This window comes from Staurois parvus, unplaced genomic scaffold, assembly GCF_062004578.1.
Source record: "Staurois parvus isolate SC_StPar_1 unplaced genomic scaffold, SC_StPar_1.0 ptg000080l, whole genome shotgun sequence".
NCBI classification, from domain to species: domain Eukaryota; kingdom Metazoa; phylum Chordata; class Amphibia; order Anura; family Ranidae; genus Staurois; species Staurois parvus.
The window spans coordinates 6,684,329-6,698,170 of record NW_028317876.1 but is presented as its reverse complement, the minus strand read 5'-3'; the positions used below and the strand labels follow the sequence as shown (position 1 = coordinate 6,698,170).

The following is a 13,842-nucleotide window of genomic DNA, read 5'->3' as shown; positions in this document are numbered from 1 at the left end:
CCAATCAGGATGTGCAGTGCGACTCACACATGTACAGTGGGCAACCGGCTGTGAAGCCACAAGCGGTCACAGCCTGGTGCCCACAATTGAGATGCCAGTGCCCCCGCCCCCCCCCCTTTTTTTTTTTTTTTTTTTACTTTATTTGAAGTGCACAATGTAACACTTCATGTCACCACACAAAAGCACGGTGCATTATACTGATGCCTTCCCGTGCACTGCGATAAAATGCAGCACGTTTGCAGTTAATCGCAACTCAATGCACCGTATCTCCAGGCTGCAATGCAGTGTGAACAGGGCACATAGAAATCCAATTGTTTTCTAGATGCCCAAACGGTGACTGACATTCCTTCAGTGCAGAAAAATGCCAGTCACTGCACTATGTTTGAATGGGCCCATAAATTCAATATAAATGTATTGAAAAGGAAAGTATTTTATTCTATCTGATCAATAAGCGAAAAAAATACCTGTTGTTCTTGCTAGAAAATAAATGAACACCCTTATAAGTTACAATGTTCCATGCAGAACACCCCCTCCCCCCAAGTTATGTAGAAGAGGAGAGGGGGTGGTGTTCTGTAATCCTGTCCTGGAGTAATAATACAATACAATAAGAGTGTTGTCACCCTTGGACAGGAAGTGTATTAATGGAAGAAGATTCACTTAAAAATAAAGTAAAATGGTCTTAATAAAATAGAGAAGTAAAAAAGCCACCAAATAAAAGGGCCGGTAAGCTGCATTAAAGTTAGTTACATTTTTGTCTTAGGTTTAGATACTTCAACTGGTTAGAAATAATTCAGCTCTACACACAGCTATTTAAATAAATTCACTTTAACAAGAGATATGAAATCATTGGTAAAGAATAAAGATAAGAATACAAAACAAAAACAAGTTTACAAACTCATAATCATCAGATTTTTTACATTCTAGAGGGAAATAAATAAAGTAGTTTGGCAACTGTCTTTTCACACAAAAAAAGGGAAAAGAATAAGATGTAACACATGTAACAAAGTGATACCTGTAATAAATAAGTGCATTCTGGAAGGACAACCTTTTAATAATTAAAATACAAAATAAATAAGCCTCAAACCACATCACATACTTCGTAAGACAAGGAATGTCACGGTAGCAGCAAGAAATGGTAAAGCCCATCTCTAGCCAAAATGTTTATGGAAGAGTTAGAATCTGTCAGTTTTTATTGCTATCTGCATCCCTTATCTGGGAGATTTCCCTTCACTTCCTTTAATGATGCTAAATCTCTTTTAACAGGGTCACAGACAAAAACAAACACATTTTTAGCAGAGTTTGGGAAATTACAACTTCTGGCAATGTTTTCATTGCCGTCTGTGCCTTCCTGCCTAGGTGACAACCAACCGTTCAATTTATTGTACAGATGCTTTAAAGGGACAGCAAGTCAGAGGAAATCTCACCAATGGGATTGCGGACAGGAAAAAAACCAAAAAACTAACAAGTACTGAATTCTTCCCTCCTCGATTCTAAACTGAAAAAGAACATTTGGCTGGAGTTAGGCTTTAAAGGCAACTTGGTCACCAGAAAAAAAGAAAAGAAAATTAAAAGGCACTCTGTAAAAGAAGAATTCAAATATGTAGAGATCTTATGGGTGGTGACTCCAATTGAACTACCGACTGAAAGAATGAAAAGACTGAAAGAATCTTCAGCATCCGACACTTCCAGCATCCTCCACTGCACACTGTGGTTTCACATGCTGGTCGTCACGTCACTTCAGCTTTGCAGCAACGATGGAGTCACTGGTGGCTGAAACTGCAGAAGTGTGCTGGATGCTGAAGACTCTTTGGCTAATAAATATTATAATGCTTCTTTTTTAGGGTGCCAGTTGTTTTATTTTCCGGTGACCTCACTTAAAAATTACACCAATTTACAGGAGGACCTCATAAGAATGCTGGGGATCTGTGGAAACAATGGCTTGTAAGCATCATCACATCCATGCTGCTCGTGCATTGCAGGATTTAGAGGGCCGCAGTAAAGCGCCACTACTGCCCATGCGACCAGTTCGACTGCTGGCACTCGACACCCTTGAGAGCCCACCTAAAATGGAGATTAAACAAACAAAAAAAATATATATATATGAAATGACATTGGTTAATACCATACATGATTTAAGACAGATTAGAATTCACATCACTTACTGTCTCAGAGACAGTGGTCAATAGGACATATGGAAAGGGTGAAACGCCTGGGCAAGAAAACAATCAGTGACCAGAACAGGATCTGAGAGGAAATTTTCCATGAAAAAAAAAATATATATATCATCATGGCAAGGGTTTTAACCATTTCTTACGTCATTCCAAACTCAACCAAAGTCTTTCTCGCACTAGGTTGTATATCGCTGTGTGCACACATTACTGACTATGTAACCTAAGTCATTTTTTGGCTAATCCTACTCTTTAAAGCAGACCATAACTCAAAGCTGAACTCTGGTAAATCTACAAAGCATCTCTGCAGTAGTCACAGAATATTTTATTTGTAATGGTCTCATTGACAGGTCTCAGTCTCCTAAAAATCCTGTTTGTAAGACCGATGTCTGCTATCCTTTCTCCTTGAGTATGACTGCCAGTCAAGTAATTGGCCCTCAGACGTTTATTCCGAACCATCATGAGGTAAATACATCACTCCTGTGAGAGGTTCTGGTCTCTCCCTGCCATTCTGCCTGCATAAACTTACAGTTTATGAGTCTTCAGGTCTGCCTCATCCATTCACATCTGCATGACCTGAAGTGGTAAAGAAAGCATCATGGGACTTGGAGTTCAATAGGCCACCAAAATGGGAAGAGGTCAATGAACCCCTCAATCTCCTCCTAAAAGCCAAATGTCAGGCATATTAGAAGATCAATTTCACAAAAAGTAAGTAATTTAGCAAGTCTTTGCCAGTGACAGTGATTATTGCTAGCGGTGATTAGAGTATGAAAACTCTGACAGGCTCGTTGTACCCACGTCAAACAAAAATCAACTTGGGTACAATCAGCCTTCCCATGGATGGTTTGAATCTTAGCCAGTTCCTGCTGAACAGGCCAAGATTCGGACCACCTATGGCCGGCTTAACTGGCTGTTTAATCAGGGAATTCCAATTCCTGGATCTGCCTCCCGCACTCGGTTTCCTGCAAGAGAAATCCAGAAGGTGCCAAAAGTGGCTCAAAATATTGCTCTGCCCCTTTTATAATATAAACCTTAAAAATATAGATTTTGGTTTTCTTAAAAATAAATAAAATAAAAAAAAAGCTCAGAATCACAATGTGGTGACTGCCCTGGAAGTAGTATACAGCCTGTCAGTTGGATAACTGGTACTTTCATCATAGGCTCTCTTTGGTAAATAAACTGACGACAGATTTCCATCAATTCCTTGACATGGCAAAGTGATAATATGGAGTCCAGTGTCTGACACAGCCAAAAAAAAATAATTGTCATTGGCTGGCACAGGATGACGTCACACCTCCACATGTACAAGAGTGCAGTCATCCCAGCACACAGGCGCTGTGACAGAATGTAAACTGGGCTGTGCTTGCACAGCACATTGTACATTCCAAAAGGACACTGCAAGCAGGCAGGTAGGTTTCTTTTACTGCAGAAGAGATATTGCATGTCTCTCTGCAATAAGGCAACTGCCTGCTCACAGTTTTTGAAACTGGGACTTTAGCTCTGTGTTACTTTATTTTCAAAATAGTGACAGTTAATTTCAGGCTATGAGACTTGAAAATTACACTCAAATGCATAAAATATCAAATTCTGGCATTAAAGCTTTTGGTACTGAGTCTATATAAACTGTGCCAAAGACAAAGCTGGGTGAATTATCAGATAAAATTAGCCTTTGTTGGCAGGAAAGCTAGGTCTACTTCAGATAGCTTTGTACACTGAGTCTGGGTTCACATATATGCGGTGCGGTATATCACGTGATTCGCACAGGAACCTCACTCCTGTCCAAATCACATTCGAATTGTATGGCTCTAATCGCACCGGACCCGCACCAAAAACGAGCAGGACCCTTTTTTGGTCCGCAATAGAATCGGACCGCATGGGTATTCACACCTATGCGATCCAATTCTGCACATCGCACCGGGTTTTGCGGACCGCTTTCGGGGTGTTAACATACACACCGTGCAGAGGTTCGCATGAACGGGGTGCGAATTTAATGCGGTGTGGAATTCGCACAGAAAACACTGCAAATTCTGCACCACATCAGTGTGAACCAGGGTTAAGGTGTAACTTAACTTGAGGGGTCAAGTTTATCACATAGCATATTTTCTCTTGAACTTTGTTTTATTAATACTTTGACATAAACAGGGAAATAAGAACAACATGACACAAGTAAAATGTACATTAGAAACTATTCAACTCTAAGTTAAAACAGGACCTCCCAGTTCTTAAGATTCTGTAAAAAGAAAGAAAAAGGAAACAAAAAAACACAAACACACAAAAAACCACCAAAAGATTAGGACAAGACTTTCCAGCCAACAACTTATATTAGTGGCAATAAAGAGAACCATATAATATGTGAAAGATAGGTGATGAAAAACAGCCCACACAAACAGCCATCGTAAACTGAACCCAAGTGACATGGCCTTTGTTCAGTTTAACCTCACACTGTAGAAACTGGGTTATTGCACAATGATGGCTTTGAAACTGCAGCGTGCTCCACGCTGTAATCATCACATTCTGTAATTTTCTACTCTTAAAATAAAACCCAACTGGTTGCTACAGAAATCACCTCTGTCTTTGTCTATTCTCTTCACATTTATACAAGCGACCCATAGAGAGAAAGACAAATGGTAAACCAAAAACTGCTAGAATGATTCTGAAGTCTAAACATTTACCGGATGATGAAGATGTGCTCATTCGGCTTACAGAAGCCTTTCCGGGCCTTGGAGAGGTTGCTGTAGAACTCAAATATCCTGCTTGGCGCTGATAGTCCAAGAGTTGCTCAGAACGGGTCATACCAACCGTTGGCTTCACTGACTCCAACCTCTTTAATAAAGCCTGTAAGACAATTAAACATTACTGACATAGTTAGCATAGATCAGAGGTCGTCAAACACGGCCTGCCAAAGTAATTTATCCGGCCCACTGGGCCGGCTGAAAAAAAGAAAGAAAAAAAAATAAGAAAAAAATCCCTCACAGTGCCGCATCGGCAAATAGCTAGGCTGCTTGCTGGGTCCTCGGCTGCAAGGACCCAGCAAGTGGCAGCCTGGTGAAGACTCACCCCCTGATTTCACCCTCTGCAGCTAGAGGAGCAACAGGAGAGGAGGAGGAGAGCACACCAGGCACAGTGAATTGTGGTGTCAAGTACATTACAGTGTACAGTACATTTTGGTGTCCAGTGCTTTACAGTGTACAGTACATTTTGGTGTCCAGTGCTTTACAGTGTACAGTGCATTTTACATTTTGTATTGTTTTTTTCTTTTTTTTTTGCACTACAAATAAGATATGTGCAGTGTGCATTGGAATCTGTTCATATTTTTTTCAAACTGTAGTCCGGGCCCCGCAACAGTGTGAAGGTCCGTGAACTGGCCCCATTTAAAAAGTTTGAGGACCCCTGGCATAGATGGCCTAGGTAAAAACTAGAAATCTACTTGGCTTTGGAAAATACATCCTCCTGATGGGAAAAGTACACAAAACAGCATTGGATAGTTTAATACTATTTGAGAAAGTAACACTCTGGTATCTACAATGTATAATAAAGCAAAATGTTTCATATATTATCATTAAAAAATGTAGGGGTCTGTTTTTAACACATTTTTAGGACAAATGTCACAAGCATTCATCCAGGCTGCACAAATTTTGCCCCCTTTTCTTTTACAACTATGACTTACTATGATCATCAGCTCCATCTGAAAGCCAAAATGCAATATATTTTCTGATTAAGGTATTTCGGAAAAATGTACAGCATTCTGACCATTAGATGGAGCGGACAATCGTAGGGAATCACAACATTAGAGAAAATATGGGGAAAATGTGTGCAACCTGGATGAATGCCTGTGACATCTGTCCAATTAATTTTTTTATAAAAACAGACCCGTAACAGTGGGCACCTCCACACAACTAAACCACCGATTAGATTTTCTGCAAACCACCACAAATAATGGAGCACTTGGATAAACAAACAGCAACTACAGATGCCAGTTATGCCTACCTTCTGAGTGTTATTATTGGCTCGGCTCTGTGGTGGGCTGATTTGCATACCTATAGCTAGGATTGGGAGGCAGGAGGGTTTGGGCTTAGCTAACAGTCATGGAAACTGGTTGCAGATCTAAATGCTGCAGGGACATCAGGGAAAAAAAAAAAAAAAAGATTTAAAAAAAAAAAAAAAGTGCATTTAGATGTGGATGAGGTCCAGCTTAATTCTGGAATGGAGCTTTGATACCTGGTTTAGATCCACTTAGGTGTTAAGCAGGAAGGAAAAAGAGTGCTTAGTGGAGTTATTATTTTTTTTTTTTAAGCCAGAGATGCTGTGACAATTGTGTTTTTTGTAGAATTTCCTGAGCGACTTCCCATATGTCTGCTATACTTTTTGCTATACTTTTATCACTATGAGCCAATTACTACAAAATAATAATCACAGCACAGTTGCACAATCCATTTGATTAAAAGACCTTGACTGCAAAGTAGTTACAATGCTTATGACAATGACAGTAGAAACCAATTATTTATCTACATGCTGGGCATTTCTTGATCAGTTAGCTTGGCTGGAGTTCCTCAGCTGGTAGCAGGAGCTGTGACAAATGTCCCCAATGTTTCAGTTTTCTTGGTAGATATGTCAGCAGGTGACACAGATGTAAGATTTTGCATTAACTTGTCAAAAGCAGCTTTCACCGATGATGGATGAATCATCAGCAATGAAACAGGCTATTATTGTTTTTACATGGCATATGAAATGCCGTCCTACAAAGACCTTCATTTTTAAAGAAAGCTCCAATGTGATAATCTAGCAGTGTAATGGCTCCTCTATAGAGCAATTCTGGGCAACACTTTCTGTGATTCACAACAACCTTTCTGCCACCTGCATTAAATCACATTTTCATTTCCTAGGACAACCTAAAAATGTTTTCTTTCTTCCAAGCACTTCAATAGGGAAGTAGGGACAAAGCTCTTTTCCCCCCATACGTTTCCTGTGGGTCACAGAAGTGCAGTTCAGTCTGGACTCCTGTGACCTGTAATCAACTGACAGAAGGCTAAAGTCTGCTATCGGCTGATGTCATTGAGCCGGTCCAGGCTCTGGAGAGATCCTGACTTTAAAGTCATGATCCACCCAGACACCTGAACCAACATCTCCCAGAATATGCAGGCAACACAAAAAGCCACACTTCCATCAAACCAGGAATGGTCAATTAAGTTTATTCCCTCATAAACTGAACACATATATACATAGAGCGCCTCCTGCCAGATCTTGCTCTTCGTTTTCAAAGGAATTTCACCCCAGACAGGGCTTAATTATAGTGGTCACATGACAGTCAGGAAGCTAGGTTTGCAGATGCAAATCCTCAATGCTATAGGCCATGCCATCAAAGTTAGTGACTGTGAAGCAGGTTGGAACACAGGACATTTAGAGATCAGGTCCAGTTGGTCTGGTAAGGCCCTTTAAAAAGGTGGTTTTGCCCCGTGGCCCAGTCCGCTTCTGGTAGCAACCCTTTACTTGAGGAACATGGCTCTATAAGGTCTGGACAGTCCAAAGTAAGTTGGCTAATAGAGTTTGTGCCGAGTGTTCTTTTAGAAGTGGGTCTTCTGCATATCTCACTATGGGGATGCCCTAATAGCAAAATAGAACAAGCAAAATGGCTAATGCCTTGGAGAAAACTCAGGATACAATGGATTAGACCGAAAGGAAGCGTAACAAATTGGTAATGGGTGGCCACGCAAAACACAGGCAGTGTTGATCTGAGAGAAAAATGAGCACATATTGGCATCTCTGATATCCATGGAGGCCAGAAAGTCACCTGGAAGGAAGCAATCTCTGACCCATCAGATTCCACATGAAATTTCTGTATCAGAGGAATATATTAAAAACCTCTAGATTCAAGATGGGGTGAATGCATCCTTTTGCTTTGGGAACAGTGAACAGGTTTGAGTAAAAACCCTGGAAACTCTTCTGTTCCGAAACAACAGTCAAGACCCTTTGTGAATATTATTATTATTATTATGCAGTATTTATATAGCGTCAAAGGGTTTGCTCAGCGCTTTACAATAGCGAGGGGGACAGAACATGAGACAAAACAGTAACAATACAATACACGAGGGGTTCGAGGGCCCTGCTCTTTCGAGTTTACAATCTAGGAGGGACGGGATAGTGGTACAGGAGGAAGTGGCTGTGGGGGATGGAGTGGTGAGAGAAGTGGAGGAGATCAGTTGTTAAGTGAGGGTGGGGTAGACTTCCCTGAAGAGATGGGTTTTCAGGGAGCGCCTGAAGCTGAGGAGGGTAGGTGACAGTCTGATGGATTGGGGTTGGGAGTTCCAGAGGATGGGGGAAGTCCTGGAGAAGTCCTGCAGTCGGGCGTGGGAGGAGGAGACCAGGGAGCTAGAGAATAGGAGGTCCTGTGAGGAGCGAAGGGCACGGGTAGGGTGGTATTTGGGTATCAGGTCAGTTAAGTAGTTTGGGGTGACGTTGTGAATGGCTTCGTAGGTCAGAGTTAGTAATTTGAATGTGATGTGCTGGGCAATTGGAAGCCAGTGAAGGGATAGGCAGAGGGGGGTGGCAGATGTGGAGCGGTTGGTAAGGTGGCTGAGTCTAGCCGCTGAGTTCAGGATAGACTGGAGTGGGGATAGCGTTTGTTTGGGTAGGCCAGTGAAAAGGGAGTTGCAGTAGTCTAGGCGTGAGATGATGAGGGAGTGTACGAGTTGTTTAGTAGTGTCTGTGGTGAGGAATGTACATATCTTGGAGATGTTGCAGAGGTGGAGCCTGCATGACTTTGATAGTGATTGGACATGAGGTTGGAAGGAAAGGTTTGAGTCCAGGGTGACACCCAGGACTTTGGTGTGTGGGGTGGGATTGATGGTGGCGTTGCTAGCAGTGATGGAGAGGATGGGGGGGTGCGGGCTGGGGGGAAAACCAGGAGCTCGGTTTTCGACAGGTTTAACTTGAGGAAATGGAGCGACATCCAGTCTGATATGTCGTTCAGGAGGTGGGCAATGTGGGCGGAGAGTGAGGGGGTGAGGTGAGGGTGGAGAGGTAAATTTGTGTGCCATCGGCATAGAGGTGATAGTCGAAGCCGTGGGAGTGCCAAGGGAGGAGGTGTAGATGGAGAAGAGGAGGGGTCTGAGGACGGAGCCTTGGGGGACTCCAACAGAGAGGGGGAAAGAGGGGGAGGTGGCAGCGTTACAGGTGGCGCTGAAGGAGTGTTGGGATAGGTAGGAGGAGAACCAGAGAGAGCAGCGTCCCTGATGCCAAAGGAGTGCAGTTTGGTAAGGAGGAGGGGGTGGTCGACTGTGTCGAAGGCCGCGGAGAGTTCGAGGAGCAGGAAGACTGAGTAATGGCCATTAGCTTTGGTGGTTAGCAGGTCGTTAGTGATTTTAAGTAGGGCGGTTTCGGTGGAGTGTAGGGGACGGAAGCCAGACTGTAGTGGATCAAGGAGGTTGTTATCAGTGAGGTGGGCGCTGAGGCGATTGTAGGCCAAGCGCTCAAGGAGCTTGGAAGTGAGTGGTAGGAGGGAGATGGGTCTAAGTTTGTTTAGGTCAGTGGGGTCAATGGAGGGGTTTTTGAGTATGGGGGTGATGTGTGTGTGCTTTAGGGGGGAGGGGAATGTGCCAGTAGAGAGGGAGAGATTGAAGATGTGGGTGAGGGAGCGAATAATGGAGGAGGGGGGTGACTGCAGGAGTTGTGAGGGGATAGGGAATAGAGCAGAACCAGCGCGGAGTAAAGGCCAACTAGTCTTAGTAGGGATGTAGTAGGGATGCTTGCAGGCTGAACATGTGGAGGGGTAGAGATAGAGCTTGAATTTCTATATTGTATCCCCTGGTACTCACATTCTGTACACATCCTGGGACCAGGAAGCAGCAAGGCCAACCAATGGCCTCTCACTGTGATAAGTTGGGACTCTCCTGTCCTTGTGAGGAGGACTTGCTTGCTGGCTTTAAAGATTTGGGGGTTCAGGATTTATAGCAAAGCTCTGTGTTTACCTTGGAGGCCTGGGAAAAAGGGACGTTTCTCCCAGCGTAGGCCTTTAAACAACTAGAGGTCCTGGTTTTGCACAGAACAGCAACGATACTACGCTTCTCGGGTTCCCCGTTGGTGTTCCAGGCCCCTCCTTCCTTCGAGGGACCTTCCCCAGCAAGCCGCTCATGCAGGCTCACTTCCAAGACCTACTGGCTACATCCATAGACAGCAGGGCTTTACCCCACCCCTTACTCCATCCTTACTGGCCGTCATTGACGCTGCTGTGCCAGTAAGTACGCAAAAAATATAAATCCCTGGAGTTCAACTTTAAATGCTGTGTTGTCACCAAATGTTGTGTTTCAGCCTTCAAAAATCTCATTCGACAAGGTTAAAAAAAAAAACATAATAATAATACCACCACACACAAAAATGGGATGTTTCAATGAAGAGTCTGCAACATAAGGTCTATGATTTTTTTCACCATGATTGGCAAATGAAAAGATCAAGTAATGCCTGCCTTGATAAAGCTTCCTCCATACCTCTTAATGTACACGCAAGTATTTGAACTCTTGCATAATACAGTAATATGGCTACTATACCCCATAATCTTATTCAGAAGAACAAAGAAAGAGTGGGAAATATACAGTATTTTTGCAACATCAATTCCTGGTTGAGTGATTCCTATTGTGATAGACACATATTTCTAGATTTTTAGAGGCTACATCTACTAGAAGCCTTCCTCTAATGGCTGGGGCTGGAAAGGAAGGGGAAAAGTCTCTTTTCCACCCTTGCATGGCGCTTACTTTTTAAAATTTTTTGAGATGGTGACCCAGAAACAAAAGCCATCATGAGCGGGACAGTGGTGGCCATGTGACAAGTTCTTGAATTTTGGCTATGTTTGAAATCCCAAACTGATAAGAGAACGCTATAGAAAGCATTATACATGATTTGTCACAAAAATCTCATTATATGATAGTGTCTTCATCAAATATCTAACCGTTAGGAATATAAAATTCATTTTACGATAATACTACAGGATGATACTCACTGGAACTGAACATTTTCAACTGCTCCTCTAATGGATGTCTATTTACTGATCTTACAAGTTTATGTTTCCATGTGGAAGAAGCTTGCTTGCAGTGTAATAATGAATAAGTCTTTGATCCTGTTCATCTGGGTCATATAGCAGTGAGTGCCACTCGCACGCATTTGTTACATCACTAAGCTTGAGGCCTTTGACAGCTGGAGCACCAAGCAGCTGACTGCTACACCTGTTCCAGCTTATTTATACGACTGATGTCCTTCTCAAAATGTCACTTTCACAGAGCTGTGGTCGTTTTCTCATGTGTTTTTATGTTCTTTCAGGACAATAATCTGATCTACGCCAAAAAATATCATAAAATGTACAGTTGTTTTAGAGCCACAGTGATTCCCTTGAAGTAAAAAGGCCTAGTATTAGTTACCAATATAAAAAGCTCACCCTCATGCATTTATAAAATAAACACAATTTATTCAGTGATGCAGTCATTAAAATCTACAATTTATTTTTTATATTGAACAAGCATATCTGCCTAAATATCTACTCAAAGCCTCCTGTTTTCTCCTACACGGCTGAACTGACACAAAGCAGGAGGGGCCTGGGCTTTTTTGCTCTGCATAGTGCTGTCAGTTAAGTTTACCATGCTTACGGTGAGAAGAATGATGACCTCATTGGTGTGCTGCTGTTCCTTCATTGTCCTCTCATAGGCTGGGGAAGGTCCTGGACAGGTGGTATTGATCATTTGCAAGGCCATCAGCCTCATATCAGCTCAAAGCAAATACATGCTTTGTCCCAGCAAAGCAACATATTTGCATTAAATGCTCCTTTGCTTTTTCATCACTCTGTTCTTCAGCTAGAAATGAAGAAAGTAGGACAAAGCTGGTGCTTGATGCTTGGCCCAGCACTGTCAGACTCCAAGTGGAGTGACTCAGCTTACACAGGGGCTGCCATTCTTCATTCCCAATGGCTCAACAGAGCAGTGGAAGTGAAAAGGAAAGGCAAGTATGTGCAGACGGGAGGAGGACTTTAAAATACAGTGCCTTGAAAAAGTATTCATACACATGGAAATTTTCCACATTTTGTCATGTTACAACCCCAATAAAATACATTTACATTTCTGGTTGTATGTGATAAACCAACACAAAGTGGCACGTAATTGTGAAGTGGAAGGAAAATGATAAATGGTTTTCAAAATTTTTTACAAATACAGTATTTTCTGGCGTATAAGACTACTTTTTATACTTAAAAATATACCCCAAAAATTGGGGGTCGTCTTATATGCGGGGTATAAAATGTGAACCTTGAGTTTGTTTGGGTCAAGCTGGCTGGATGTGTGGTGTTACTGTACATACAGTACACCGTGCTGAGCCAAGCTGGTTCAAAACAAATGTCCCTATGATAGATTAATCTGTCAGCCCGCTGGATGTGTGGTATATACAGTATACTGCGCTGAGCCAAGCAGTTTCAAAACGTACCGCTACGTCCCTACTGTAATCAGCCCGCTGGATGCGTGTATGTTCGGTAGCTGCGGCTACATACAGTATACACTGGGCCAATCACGGCGAGTGATGTATTCTACTAATGAATACAAAGCCTGCTCGGATTGGCTGAGTTAGAGAGGTGGGCTGATGATGTCACAACCTCAGCTAATCCGAGCAGGTTTTGTATTCATTAGTAGAATACATCGCTCGCCGTGATTGGCCCAGCGTATACTGTATGTAGCCTCAGCTACTGTACATACACACATCCAGCGGTCTGATTACCGTAGGGACGTACCTGTACGTTTTGAAACAGCTTGGCTCAGTATACTGTATATACCACAGTGGTATATACTCAGTATACTGTATATACCACACATCCAGCAGGCTGACAGACTAATCTGTCACAGGGACATTTGTTTTGAGCCAGCTTGGCTCAGCGCGGTATACTGTATGTACATTACTGCACAGCCAGCGGGCTGTATATATACTGTATATACTGTATACTGTATGTAGCCAAAGCTACCGTATTACCGCACATCCAGCGGTAACCATCTGATTTGGAATTTGATCCATAAGATGACTGTCTTACAAATGTATCACAAGATGTCATTCATGAACTTATGATGTCAGAGGATGAACATGAGGATTTTTAGGATTTTAAGTACCGGTAAGTCATAACCATTTCAATTAAAAAATCTGATGTTTTTAAATGGTGTTGCCTCGGAAGGGGGGTAGTCTTATACGGCGAGTATAGCCCAAAACCTATGTTTTAACTGGAAAATTAGGGGGTTGTCTTATACACCCAGTCGCCTTATACGCCGGAAAATACGGGTAAATATCTGGTGTAAAAGTGTGGCGTGCATTTGTATTCAGCCCCCCTAAATCCATACTTTTTAGAACCACCTCTCACTGCAATTACAGCTGCAAGTTCTTTTGGATATGTCTCTACCAGCTTTGCACATCTAGAGAGTGACATTTCTGCCCATTCTCCTTTGCAAACAAGCTCAAGCTCTGTCAGATTGAATGGAGAATGTCTGTGAACAGCAATTTTCAAGTCTTGCCACAGATTCTCAATTGGATTTAGGTCTGGACTTTGACTGGACAATTCTAGCACATGAATATGCTTTGATCTACTTTGATCTAAACCATTCCATTGTAGCTCTGGCTGTATGTTTAGGGTCGTTGTCCTGCTGGAAGGTGAACCTCCGCCCCA

At 42.5% G+C, this 13,842-nt stretch overlaps 1 protein-coding gene across 2 annotated transcripts in view; it reads right to left on the bottom strand.

The window, feature by feature from the left end:
- Window positions 1–809: 809 nt before the first annotated feature.
- Window positions 810–13,842, bottom strand: part of CFAP97 (cilia and flagella associated protein 97) — a 56,092-nt gene continuing 43,059 nt past the window's right edge. For both annotated transcript variants that reach the window (XM_089669605.1, XM_089669606.1), the window contains 2 exons: window positions 4,841–5,003; window positions 810–2,061 (listed from right to left, as the gene is read on the bottom strand). In XM_089669605.1, the coding sequence (XP_089525731.1) occupies window positions 1,952–2,061; window positions 4,841–5,003 (273 nt within the window). In that variant the 3' untranslated portion in view covers window positions 810–1,951. The remainder of the gene's footprint in view (window positions 2,062–4,840; window positions 5,004–13,842) is intronic.